Source organism: Perna viridis, chromosome 5 (genome assembly GCF_037379345.1).
Source record: "Perna viridis isolate PV_CMFRI_1.1 ecotype Kerala chromosome 5, ASM3737934v1, whole genome shotgun sequence".
Classification (NCBI taxonomy): Eukaryota; Metazoa; Mollusca; class Bivalvia; order Mytilida; family Mytilidae; genus Perna; species Perna viridis.
This window is the reverse complement of record NC_142449.1, coordinates 14,682,875-14,697,225: the sequence shown is the minus strand read 5'-3', so window position 1 is coordinate 14,697,225 and position 14,351 is coordinate 14,682,875. Positions and strand designations below refer to the sequence as shown.

Below are 14,351 nucleotides of genomic sequence, written 5' to 3'. Positions count from 1 at the left end.
CGAACGCACTGCTGTAACTATCCCAAACAACATGGCGGAGGGAGTAAGGCAGTCTAGCCCTTTGCCCGATAAAACTGTTCTTACAGATGTAGTTCAGGTTGGTATTTAATTTTTTCATGATAAAACTGTACCAGAATATACTTAGATTACAGGAATACCATATTTCCACTCGTCCTGAATTCATACTTCTTGCACACACGCTAGAGAATGTCGACAGTAATTCCTTTTGGGATTCAGTGTCCGGAGCTGTTTTCTGGCCAAATCTGAAAACAGCCCCGGACACTGTTTCGTTGATGGATAGTATAACAGGCTTATGGTCACTACCTCCCTACTGATCACATACTTTTCTGCTGATACTCGTATGCACGTCATCTGTGCAAAATGCTAGATTTGGTGTAGTTGATGTGTGCTTTCGACGTGAGTAGAAGGTAGTACTATCAGTTAGATCATTGACAATAATAAAGTGGTGTTTACCTTGCCAATCTTCTATAGCTTCTCTCCTCTTTAATCTAATGTTTTGTATCCCAAAGTCTGGAATTGATTGTTAAAATCTCTTGCTATAATAAAATTACTGTCTGGTATCTGTATAGTGTCTAATGAAAGCTTCTTATCATTTGGACAATAGAAGTTAATAATTCTTATTGTGCTATCCTTGATTGTAACTTTCACTTCAAGATAATGGCTTCCTTCATATACATGTACCGACTGGTCTGGCGTTTATATTGTTTCGTGCCAATTTCATCACGCCTCCTTTCTTTCCTTTTTTTCTATCACTTCTGAAAACTTGGTATCCTCTAAGAGTCGGACTTTAAATAGTTTACCTCTTGCAAGTGTGTTCTTGGATTCAACAGATGTTGATGTTGTTCTCAGTGCTGCAGTTCTTCTCTTTTGTTAGATACTCCCTCTGCATTCCAGTGCATGATGTTAATTACTGGTTGTTGTTTTCAGTTTTAAGTTATTCTACTGGCCAGTAGCTTCCCTCGACCATCCCCAAGCTTGATGAGACTAGATAAGGGTTTCTGAAGAAAATGATGACTTGACTGTGAAGAGTAGAGAAATTAAAATTTAGTTTGATAGTAGTGAATTAACAGATTAACATTTTGATTTTGTTTAAAGATACGAAACTAATAAAGATCCTTACTCAGTATTAAGGGCTTCTGAAGAAAATGATGACTCGACTGTGAAGAGTAGAGAAATTAAAATTTAGTTTTGTAGTAGTGAATTAACAGATTAACATTTTGATTTTGTTTAAAGATATGAAACTGGTAAAGATCCTTACTCAGTATTACAGGTTAACTTTCTGTCGGACTGATATCAGGCTTACAGTGCTTCTAAGGTTGAAGGTTAAATTCATATTGATTACCATTAAGAGTATGTCATACTCTGTACATGTATGAGACATGTGACGTATAAGGAGACAGTCTTGAGCCGGACCAATTTATATGATGAGGGCATTACCCTTGAGCGCAAGCAAAGCTTAAAGTTCCCTTTTGAAATGATATAGACTTAATGCTATTCAGGACTTGATATTTATGTTGTTTTATTTGATGTGCAATTTGTAATAAATTTGATTCTCATGCTGACAATATACATGTCAATCTCTGAGACTTCTACAGAAGGTAATCTCCCTCACTGTGAAGATTTCATATACATTGAACAATCTGCTTTATTTTTCAAGAGAAAAGTATTCAAAAGTATTGAAGTATCAACTTAAAAAGGAAACCCTGAAGGTTGAAGACCTCCCTGTTGAAACATACATGTATGCTAAATCAGAAATTAATTTGTAGAATTTCTAAAACCAATATTTATTCTATCAAATTATGATAGATAATTGATGTTAAAAACAATTTGAAGTGCTAATTAATTTTTGTTTTTACTAAAGAATTTTTTATTTTTTCTAGTTTCCAATCATTCTGTTTTAATCAAATGCTTGTGTTAAATGAGCAAGTACTTTAAGATAACATTTTCATATCCAGGAACCAGTAAAAATAGCAGGTGAATCAGATGTAGATAACAGCACAGAAATACCATCGCTGCCTGCTGCCCCACCTAAACCAAAACCAAAGAAAGGTAGGATCTGTAACACTAATCCATTGACCCAGGTGTAAATGTAATTCTCAAGCTAAATTTAATATGTTGTAACCCATTGACCCCAGTTTAATTCTTGATCTAACTTGAACATGTGTTTTTCTCACATGAAGTTGATATAGGTGTGTATACATGTACTTACTTAAGTCTGATTCACATTGATGATGCCTTATTTGATGATTTTTTTTCATAGATTCTCATCCGACTTTTCTAAAAAATTGGGTGGTGGTGGGGTTATTTTTTTTATTTTACCTTCAATAACTGTCACACATACTGAAAAACTAGCTTTGTTTTTATCATCATCTATGTGATCAGTTTTACCAGTACAAACATATTGAAACAGCTTTATCAAAGAATATGTGTCTCTACTGCTACACCTGTACCAGTTTTCATCACTTTGGAACCATTTATCAAAGATGTAGCCGAGTAAAACTATGGTTTACAAACAGGAATTTACTAAATAAATTAGTATTAGATTTGGTTCGAGACAAGACACAAAATATTTATGGAAATTTTAGACAAGAGTTATATTTCAAAACACATTTTGAAAATAAAAAAAAATCAGGGTGGGCGGGGATGAGAATCTAGCAATATTTATTATGGCCTAAAAAAGGTTTCACTTCTATGTCCATAGTATACAATTGTAGATTTACTGTAAATTCAGAAATTATTGTGTATATTAATTATTTGGATTTTATTATTTTAGCCAATAATGTGGTTTTAATTTGTGTAGTTGTTAGAAAATTCCACATTAATAATGTTGAAAATTGCATTACAATGTAAGTAATAATTACATGTATGTGAATTTTTGATATTGAAAAGTCTGTCATATTTTTTTGCAATGATAAAAATACAACAATAATTTCTGAATTTGCAGTATATGAAAATGTAAGAGAAAGTAAAAAGTCATGCAGTGTATGTGGTAGACTATTATTAGAATGTTTGTTTTTTACTCCTAGCTCCAGAATTACCAATATTTGAGAGGAAGAACTGGTTAATACATCTCCACTATGTAAGGAAAGATTATGATATCTGTAAATCACTCATCAAAGAATTAATGGCAGAGAGTGGTGGTGTGTGTGAATATGCTGTGTATGTTCAAGGTTGGTATCAAATGCTGAAATATTCTGGTCATATTCCTGTTTGTACAATACAGATATCATATATATAGCGTAAAATATATGTATACCTTTTTTGGTTTATGCACTGCAAGAGATTGTTAAAGCTATTATGGTTTAGCCTATATTGCATACCCTATATAACACTTTGATCTATTACAATTTTATGGACAATCAATCATTTGTTTAATAATGATTTAATTAGTACTGCACATACTGTGAATAGTTCAAAATCATTAAGGAGGCATATTCATAACCTATTTTTATACATTCCAGCTTTGATTTTGAGACAAGAGGGAAGAATACAGGAATCACTTGAGCTGTTTCAGACATGCACTTTACTGAATCCACATAGTGCTGATAACCTTAAACAAGTAGCCAGGTCCTTGTAAGTAATTAGATATTCTAAACCTTCTTTCGTAGTTACTTAGTCTTTCATATGTTACTGTAAAGCACACTTAATACCTTTTATGGGTGTAGTCACACCATTAATCCAAACACCCAACAGTTTGTCCATGTACATTGACAACTGAAAAGTAATGTCCTCTCCTGTCATTACACTCCTTTAAGATTTTAAGATTTAGTCAAATTATATTGACAAATTGAGAAGATATTCAGAATTTCCTAGTTTTAAATTACAGACATCTTGTAGGTGGGTAATGTCTGAAGTAGAGTACTGGCCATTCAAATGATTGAACTAAATTTGTCACTACTTTTTCTGTAGATTTTTGTTGGCAAGACATAAAGCTGCTCTAGATGTTTATAGTGAAGCTATAAAACTGAATGAGAGAGATTGGGTAAGGTTTTCTTTAGGAATGCCTACCAGTGGTTGAGTGTAAAGATGAAACTTTCAGCCTGTGCTTATATAAGTTAAAATATTAACAATTTGATTAAGTTTTAATTAAAAAAAGATTTTAATTACAATTATTATATGATTAGTTTAACTTTATTTTAAAAATGTCATTAATTTGTACTTAATGTGTGATATATAACAGAGATTTGTTTTCATTTCAGGAGATAGCTCACAATCAAGGTGTATGCTATATGTATCTCAGAGAGTATGATAAGGTATATTGAATCATTATTAACTTTATGTTAATATACATGGGTACGATCATTTGTTCCACAAAATGTTACTTTTGAACCTTGCAGGTCAAACATATACATGTACTACTAAACAATACTTTTTCTAAATAAAAGATGCCTTTTTTTTTAATATGTAAAGCTTTTCTCAGTTAGTATCAGATAAGCCTTTGATTTATATGTATTTAGTTATTATTTCATACCTTTAGGTGACAGGAACTTTGTTATTCTTTGCCATCTACATAATAATATATGTGTATGTCTGTCCAATAATTGTCCATAAAATTTTGGAACTCTTCATTGGAGTGATTTGAAATTTGGTATGAAGCTTTAGCGTGATGGATTGTACTGTGTGTATCTCAGTTAATGTCCTTTTAGTGGTGCATCCTTTCCTTATGTAATGATTTTGTGACATGTGAAAGGTTATTGGGGTTTCTTTGTCTTACAGAACATTTCATTTGTTTCATACAATGAAATGTGTTGTGTTACCAAATCAGGACCATAGCCATGTTTTCTGAATATGGGGTGTGAATTGATCACTGATAAACAATATTACTTGTTTATCTGGTATGATTTCTCTTTAATTAAGATGTAAATCAAAGTTTTTTTGTTTGTTTGTTTTTGTTTTTGTTTTTTTTTTTCAAAAGGGGGATGTGATCGCAACTGTCGCACCCCCTGGCTATGGCCTTGACCAAATGCATTAATTTCCTGTTTCCATATGTTTATAAATTCATTTCAGGCCAAGCAATGTTTGACACAAGCACTTACATTTAAGAGACATGAGATTACATACCTAATGTTAGGTAAAATCTTCTTAATGGAAAGCAACATGAATGGTGCAATAGATATATATAAACAGGCTGTAGAGTAAGTTTTATTGCTGGTCTGTTTGAAAGAAAAACATTTACTTGATGGTTTCTATGTAAACTATGTCAATACAACACATCTACTGTAAAAATACAATTTATTGGTTTCTATTATACCTGTTAACCTTTGCAATTGTTCATGTGGGAGATTCTCCCCCACTGTCACTGTCTCATTTGGGAGATATTTATATAATGACAAAGTTAAAATCTAATTACTTAGTATTTTTTCAAAGAAAATGTTATAGTTTTAATCAAAAACTTCCCACAAATCTGACATTTTTATATAGAAGACACTTAATTTTTCATTGATCGTGTGGCTGTGTGGTTATCTACCTTCTTAGTCATTGAATCTAGGTGTAAAGTGATCCCTTTGTCTGTATGTTTGTCCCTCCATCACACTTTTGGGTTCTTGATGATAGTTCAGGAACCACTCAACTGAAGTGTGATTTTTCTGCATTCTGCTTTTACAAATTGGTATTTTACCATTACAATTTTTTTATGTTACTATTAATTTACTTCCAGTTTTGCCAATTTCCACTTTTTTACTCCCTGTTGTTCCTCAGATCTCATCCCTGCACTCAAACAAATCTTTCCAACCCTTAACAAAATGCTTTCAAACATAAATTCAGTTTCATATTTTGCAAGTACTGTGCTGAAGTTCTGGTCCTTTTTCACTTACAAAATTTGGAGTACAAGAGTATTTTGATGGTTAGATCAACTTTATATAGTAGAGTGCTTGAAGAAAAAATATTTTAGTTATATCCTCAAAGAAACTGCTAAAGGTTTAAGGAATTAGATTATTACAAAAATGATACAGGGTTTTAATCACAAAATTGTTATTAAAATTTAATTGTTAATTTTTTATATGAATGAAGCAAAAATTTACAGTTTGCTGCTAATGTGACAAATTATGATGCACACAATAATTTCTGAATTTTCATTCTATAAATAAGGTTCATAAGTATTAAACAATAAAGACATATATAAAGGGAGGTAATTGACAAGGTGTTGTTCAATATTTCAAATTTTCATTATCAATGTTTTTCCTTCCAGATACTCTCCAGAAAATCCAGACTTGTTGACAACATTAGGCTTACTGTTTATGCAGGTTTGTATAAACATTTTTTTTTATGTATATTTGTTTATTTCTTTAAGTAGCAGTCTTTATAAAAATGGGACAGGAGATGATTCATATACATCAAAATCTCACTGAATTCACTTTTATTTCTTATTCAGAAACAGTTACAGGCCAAAAACTAGTCTTAGTTTGTCGTTCCATTGTTGCACTTATGAGATGAAAATAATATTGAAACTTTGAAACTTTTTTTATTTCACTTAGAGGCTCCACATGGTGCATAGTAGTACAAAACAAACATATATACAATTATGATCAATGTTTAACATAGTGAATGAACACAACAGGAAGGTAATATAATTTGAATAAAGCCATCACTATCTTAATAAATTTGGCAAGGCCTATTATAGTAAACTTATCTTCACAATTCATTACTTCCCTATAGCTAATAGTAATTGGACTGTCAGTTATGTATTTTGGCAAGAATCTACATCTTTCTTGAATAAAATAAGTACAATCGAACAGATAATGAAATTGATTGTATAGGTCTCACTAACCACTTGTAATGTTTCCATTACTTTACATGTTAAAAAAGTAATTTTCAAAGTTTCACTGTGAATTCCCAGGACAAAGGACATCTTGAAGTTGCATACCGTTGCAAAGCTTGGAAAATAAGGCTTCCAAAATCATTATGCTAATGGTACAGTGATTGTAGAAATTCTTCACAAAATTTACTTGAATAAATGATACTGAAAATCCACATTTTTACCTTTTCTGCTAACTGACAGCATGGAGGCAAATTACTCACACATGTAAACAATATACATACACTTTTGTAGTTAATTATATATGATTTTAAAGTACACATTCTCAGCTTTATTTTGACTACTTTTAATCATAATACACACAAATAATGCACATACAATGCATATGTCTAGGTTCAGTGTGTTTTGGTACTACATAGGGGGGTGGCATTTGACCAGGAAGTGGTTAGTGAGACCAGATGAAATTGTCACTTAGCAAGAGTTATCCTTCGTGATTTGGTTGATTTTGTATGGTATTTTCATAAAAGCAGATATGAATTCAGAAAGGACTATTATGTTAAATTATAGCTTATGTAGACCAAAAAAGAGTTGTTTGTTTGGTGAGTTTTTCTACACCATGAATCACCCCTACCATGGGTAGTGTCTGAATTTTATATGGTATGGTACTTTATTAGATGGTGAAAGACAGGGGACATAAATGGGAAAGACTGCTAAATTATTTTTTTAATACAATGTATTGATTCTTAGACTTACATTTTTAACTCGCAGGAAGTAGGATACCATATTAGAATTAACTTAAGCGTGTACTTAAATTTATTATAGGTAAATCAGTTTCAGAAAGCTTTTGAAAATTTGGGCAATGCTATGACCTATGACCCCAGTCATGTTAAGGCTATAATGGCAGCAGGAAGTATGATGCAGACACATGGTGATTTTGATGTGGCTTTAAATAAATATAGAATTGCTGCAGCTGGAACCCCTGAAAGTCCACCTCTGTGGAACAACATTGGGATGGCATTCTTTGGAAAGAAGAAATATGTTGCTGTAAGTTATTCTGAAATAAAATCTCGAAGATGTTTCTTCACACTATCAACCTGTTGAAATTTCTTTTTTTTTTTAAATTTTGAGACAGATTTTTTTGGTGAATTTGAATATTGGTATGTTTATCCATATTAAGTTTTTGATTAAACCAAATGTTTGGACCTTATGTTAATATCCCTGAAGCCACATTTAGCACAAAAATACCCTAAAATACACCTCAGTGACACTTGTTTCTATCAATGGCCAGTTACTATAAAAAATGAGTATAGACTATTGACTTTACTCATATTTGATAGAAATAGGCCATTGTTGAAACAAGTACTTGTAAGTGAAAATCAACCACAATTGTGGTCTCGAAGCCCTTTAAGCATGTCATATTAGAATTCTGGTTACTATACAAGTACTATTTATCTTAACAGGCAATTAGTTGTTTGAAGAGAGCTAATTACCTTGCCCCATTTGATTGGAAGATTTTATATAATCTTGGTTTAGTACATCTAACAATGCAGCAATATGCCTCAGCCTTTCATTTCCTCAGTGCAGCTATCAACCTAAGACCAAAGATGGCTGGACTTTTCTCATTATTAGCAGGTAAGGTCAGGCTATTTTGGGGTATAAGTTCTTTTTTATAGTTAATGCACTGATTGTTTTGGCATTTACTGAACTGATAAGTTCATTTTAGCAGTAATTTAAGACTTTGTAACTCACTACTAAGCAGAGATAGGGTAATTGTAATTGTAATCATTTATGAGTTATTATTGATTATATTTTTTCAAGTAGTCATAGCTATCATTAATCACCCCAATCATGATTACTTTTTGATTACATTCTGATTACTGAATCAAGATACCTAGTTAGGTGACTGACTTGCTAGCATGTTATTTTTAAAAAAAAAATAAAGGAAATTTCTAAGACATAAAATTCATAATTACATTTTTTTGCTTCTTGTTCTGCTTATTTTATAAATTATCAAAGAACCATCTTAGTAAAAGGTAACGAGTGTTAATTGAAAAGTTATGTATATAATACCCTAAACAGATTCCCCTCAACCTTATAATGTTTAAATTGTAAGTTAGCAATGAAATTTAGGAAAACACTTCTATGGCATGTCAAGTTTGATCATCTTATCGAGAGATGTTGAATTTCCTTGGATTATCACAACTTTAACAACCCTCTCTTTTTTGTATGTTATCTTTTTTTACCATAATAAAGCATGTTGATTTTATGTTTGTTTCTGTTTTCAGTTGCTCTGTCCTACCTAGAGGATCCTGACAATGCCAAACAAGCATATGAGCAAGCTATTAGTTTGGATCAGTAGGTGTTTGTTTTACATGGTGTTTAAGTGTTAATTTTTGTAAGAATCAGGGAAAGCATCATTATTTGATCTCTGCATCACTGGATTTCCTCAGAAATTTTTCTATAGAATGTTAGAGAGTAATCAAGGGAACCAAGGTTACAGCGGTAATCAAAAGATTGTAATCCAGGGACAAAGACCAGACATGGAAAACAGACATACACAACAAAGAACATAAAGTAACTAAAATCATACATACAAAGTAACAAAGGTAAATAGAATGAGGTTTTTGACAGTAGTATCACATCACCCATGAAAATCAAGAAAATAAGTACCTCACAAATGATAATGAAGCCACAGAGGGTTAACAGACTTTCAATTGAATATTTTAGATATGATATTGTTTGATAATTTTTTATGTAATTGCTTATATTGAGCATATTATCATTATAAAATTGCTTTATAATTGCAGAAAAGATTCCACTATTCCACTGAACTTTGCGATTTTTCTATACAACAATGGTGACAAGAGAGAAGCTAATGGGCTTTTCAGAGAATTTGAGTCACGAGTTAAAGCCACTCAGATGAACCTTGATGCTGAAGTGAGTTTCTGTAGGATACCAAAATTGTGCCTTAAAATATTTAAATGAACTTTAATTATAACCCTCCATTTATTCTTTAATTTCATGTGTATTACATAATGGCTCCTATGAAAATTCAACACAAGGATGGTTGGAAATGTTTATGAGGCTGATGACATTAACCACTTAGAAATTAAGGATATTAATGGGTAAAAACCAAGCATTTTATAAAACTTCATGAAAATTGCTTACTTTTTCAATTGGGTTTAGTTTTAATTTTTGGATTCTTAGGGTTTTCTAAAAACTAGATAGAACTGTTTAACTAGATTTTCAAAATTTGGGCCTTGTTTTGTGGTTGGTCCAAAGGAGTGTTTAAAACAGAATTTAACATGATTTCAGTAAAAAAATTAATGCTTTGGATTCTTTCATGGGCAGAACCTAAACATAGAGGTCCAAAGGGTAAAAAATTAAACTTGATTTGTTTTCACCAAAAATTGAATTCTGTAGATTTTTGATATATTGAATTTTTATTGTTTTCAAGTTGGTCGAAAATGGGTCCTGAATTAAACTGTTTTATATAAGTTCCTTCTGTGTCCAAAACCTTTCTAGTGTTAAAAGAAATTTATCCACAATATAATTCAGGGATGTATCAAGCTTGAATGTGGTCTTTGCACTTGCCTTAACTTTTCAGGGTTCAACCTTTGCAGTTGTATTCAGACTGTTTATTTTATTTTATATTTATTGTGAATTAGAACTCAACAAGAGTATTTGGTGTAAGGATATTGCTTTTCTAATAAAAATTCAACTTATTCAACGATTAAATCACATTAATGAAAATTTACATGTACAAATGTACTACAATAAAAAATTGTATTGTTTCAGACACAGGAAGCTGCTACTAAGTTAGCTACAGCACTGCAAGTTGGAGACAGTCTGGTATGGAAAAATCCACCCAAACCAGAACAGCAGCCAGAGGCACCATCTGATTCTAATGCCAACAAGTTACCACCATCCTATGTAAAGGAACCTCCTGTACCAAGGAAAGAGACAGGACCAGCTGATGTGCCACCATCACCTGCTCCAACTCCAATTATACCACCTTATGACCCTTATGAGGATGAAAGAGCATCGAGAGCTGCCAGTCGTGCTGAAGTCGAGACACCATCACCACACCCCCCTCCTAATCGTGTCATGGGAGGTCTGCCTCCGGTGGCAGCAATGGGGAGAAAAGATCTCCCTGCACTATCAAGAACAATAAGACAGTCAGATATTGATAAATTACCTCCCCCACCCTCCAGTTTACCCCCTCCCTACCCTGGGGATGTTGATGAGGAAGAACACCCTCCACCTTCTTCAAAACAATTGGAGCCAGCTTCATAACATCATACGTTAAAACATAGATCTGTCAAGGACTATAGTATGCCACCTTATCTGTTCTCTAAATATAGTAACTGTATTTATTTTACATTTTTCACTTTAGAATTGGTAAAGTTCATGCTGTAAAACTGGTGGGAACAACACATCTCATTCTCTAAATGGAGATTATACTGTTTTCTGTTAAGTAGCCATTAAAAATTACTATACAGGTACATGAAGGATAACAACAAAAATCTAAATGGATGGTAAAATAATGATGGGATAAATGTATTTGTTATGTAGTAAATTTGCATCTCTTAGATATAGAGAATTGGCCTAGCTGGCACTATTACAGATGATGTAATATTGTTACAATGAATTTGTGGTTTGTTTAATGGTAATATGTTGTGTCTATGGTACTATGTCTGTGATATTTATTTTATGTCAAAAAAATTAAAATGTAGAGAAGTATGAAATTTTACACATTTATTTTTATTTAAGATAGATTTTGGTCTACATGCTGGTCTATTGATTGTTACTTTACAACTAGGTCAATGAGACTTGAAGTTACTTTATACATATGTACATTGTGAAATGAATTTGGAATGCAGTGATTTTGGTCAGGTTGTTTATTTGGGCAATTGACCTTTAAGACTTTTTTTGTTTGGACAAAAAATATTTTGGCCCAATCTAATTAAAACTAGATCTTGTAATTTGTCCACTACGTTCTGTTCACTATTGCATACAAGTGCGGGAACATAGTGGACAAATTACAAGATCTGGTTTTGATTAGATTGTATTTTGGCCATTATGAAGGACTTGACAAAAAAATAGAGAAAGTTGAAAATTAAAGCAATCTTAAGATAGTTTCACAGTAATCTCCATATCATTATGAAAAACAAGAATTTCGTAAATAACACTGTTTTTCACACTTAAAAAGTTGTACTTAAGAATTCAAATATAGAAGTTTGAACTATATTTTATTAATGCCTTCGATATCCATATATGGATTCCGTGTGATTGGCTACGTCTAAAACTAAAAATAGTTTGTCAAGATTACACATTGAGAAACAAAATAAAATCGAAATGAAATGAAACAAAAAAAAAACGAAAAATTTTGAATCATCATTATAGTGTGTAAGTGTAGTTCTAGTAGTGGTGAAGTGCTGATCCTGTTGTAAATAATTTTGAATCATCATTACAGTGTGTAAGTGTAGTTTTAGTAGTGATGGAACAGCTGATCCTGTTGTAAATAATTTTGAATCATCATTATAGTGTGTAGTAGTGGTGAAAGTGCTGATCCTGTTGTAAATGAATCATTTTGAAGATATTGGTAGGTTGAAGGTTTCTTAACATAAGAAATAACTTGCTGATGAAGCTTAATGGTAAAAATGGTTTAAAGTGCATCAAACACATTTTCTGCAATGAATAGAAAAGTGCATATTCACCTTTTGTTAAGGTTGATTTTTTATTGTAAAAATGTGCTAGTCGTAAACCATACTATATAATCTACCTTAAATGTTTTGTGCTTGAACAATCCTAAAACACCTATTGGACTAAGGCATAAAAAATAATTAACCAAATTGTCTAATTTTTTGAAATTAAAAGTTCAAAATGTCCTTTCCCCTAAACCTTGTTCATCCTTATATCATCAGATTCCCGACGAACTGTAACAGGGAGTTTACTTTTCTGTCATCTTGCAAAATCTTAGAGACATGTATTTTGTAATAGTGTTTGAAATGATGTGAAAATAATATATTTGAATTATTTCAAATAACTTTTTACATAAGAATTAGAATGGTAAAATTAAAAACATTATTTATAAAAAAAAATGCCTCTTTCAAGGGAATACAATTAGCAGGAAAATGGTCTGTTGAATTATATAGGTAATTCGAGTTTCTTTTTAATATTTCAAGAAAAAGAGTTCGGTGACCTCCAATTTTCATTTTGAAATATGTCAGAATGTCAGTTAAATGTTCTTTATATAAAGTTATAAGAAATTTTGTCAACCAGTTTTTAGAAGTTTGTGAAGTATTGAAAATTCCCTACAGAATCCATATAAAAACTTGTAAAATATTGGCTTTGACAAGGCTCAAAATTAAGTGCAGTGACCTATATTTTTTACAACAAATGTCTGAAGTATGTTCATTCCTAGTCATCTTGGAGAAAAAGTAGGAAAAATTATGTACTAGAAATGTAAGGTATAATCTACCATACAGTTTTCAGCTGTACTACTTTTTTCTGCGTCACCATCAATAAATTCAGGTCTAGTAGCCGCTCTAATCCGTCTGTCCGTCACGCTTAACGGTACTCACTTCAAAAGTATTGAAAAAAATGTCGAGCTAGAAAAAAATATTTTGAGTTTCTAAAATTATTTCTAAATGTTACTGAAACAAACACTTGACATATGCGACCACTAAATATGTAATCTTTCCATTATGGATATTGAACTAGAAATGAAATATTATTGTCTGAAAACTGAAATTCAATAATAATAAATGCATACACGTACACATATAGGAAGTAAAGAAGTGGAGCTTGTTTTGCATTTAAGTAAATTGGCAATCCGGTCGTACAATAATGAAATGTGACAGTCTCTTCATATTTCTTCTTCATGGTAAGTTCTGTTACTTAAGTTAAAGTCGGGCTATCCAGGGACTATATTATTTATGTGGATAGGGTTACACTTAAAATGTCAAACGCAAAGTCGAAGAAATTCTATCGCAACCATATCCAAATATCTACTAGTGAAGTTACTAAATGAAAATGTACTAGAGACTTGAGTGTATTTTTTTCTCGATCTTTGAACCCGCTTACATTACCTCAGCTGAAACACACGAGCATTTATTGTCGAGAAAAAAATACATAGGAATTTATTACTCGTATAGGTGCGTCGGTATTTATCCGGGAGAAAAATGAGACAAGTCACCAGACCTGGGTTTCTTAAAAGTCTAAAATTGAGAAATCCCTTAAAATCATTGAGTTTTTCCTCAGATCTTCAGTATTATTGGAAATTTCAGTTCAGGAAGGAATTGAGGAAAATTGCAACTTACCCAATTCTGGTAGTACCTATAACTAGTATCCCTGCATGTTAAGGCCCGTTTCCACGATCTTTAACAATGTTTTTTGATCACGTATACATGACTTGAAATCCAACATTTATAAAGGAGATAGATGTCTCTATTGTCTCCTTTCGTAACATCTAAACAACCAAGACTGGCCTAACATTAGTAAACGCTAATGGGGATTCTAAATATGTTTATTTAAAAATTCAATGAACGACCGTATGGTATTTATACCATAA

The 14,351-nt window shown here is 31.8% G+C and overlaps 1 protein-coding gene across 1 annotated transcript; it reads left to right on the top strand.

Annotated features, from left to right (window-relative positions):
- On the top strand, nucleotides 1–11,523 carry LOC148616176 (BBSome complex member BBS4-like). The gene is made up of 13 exons (XM_088582941.1): nucleotides 1–97; nucleotides 1,977–2,070; nucleotides 3,048–3,191; nucleotides 3,483–3,594; nucleotides 3,931–4,003; nucleotides 4,221–4,274; nucleotides 5,029–5,156; nucleotides 6,209–6,263; nucleotides 7,598–7,819; nucleotides 8,236–8,407; nucleotides 9,061–9,130; nucleotides 9,583–9,712; nucleotides 10,574–11,523. The coding sequence occupies exons 1-13, from the start codon at nucleotides 32–34 to the stop codon at nucleotides 11,069–11,071; spliced, it is 1,818 nt and encodes a 605-aa protein (XP_088439067.1). The 5' UTR covers nucleotides 1–31; the 3' UTR covers nucleotides 11,072–11,523.
- The last annotated feature ends 2,828 nt before the right edge of the window (nucleotides 11,524–14,351 follow it).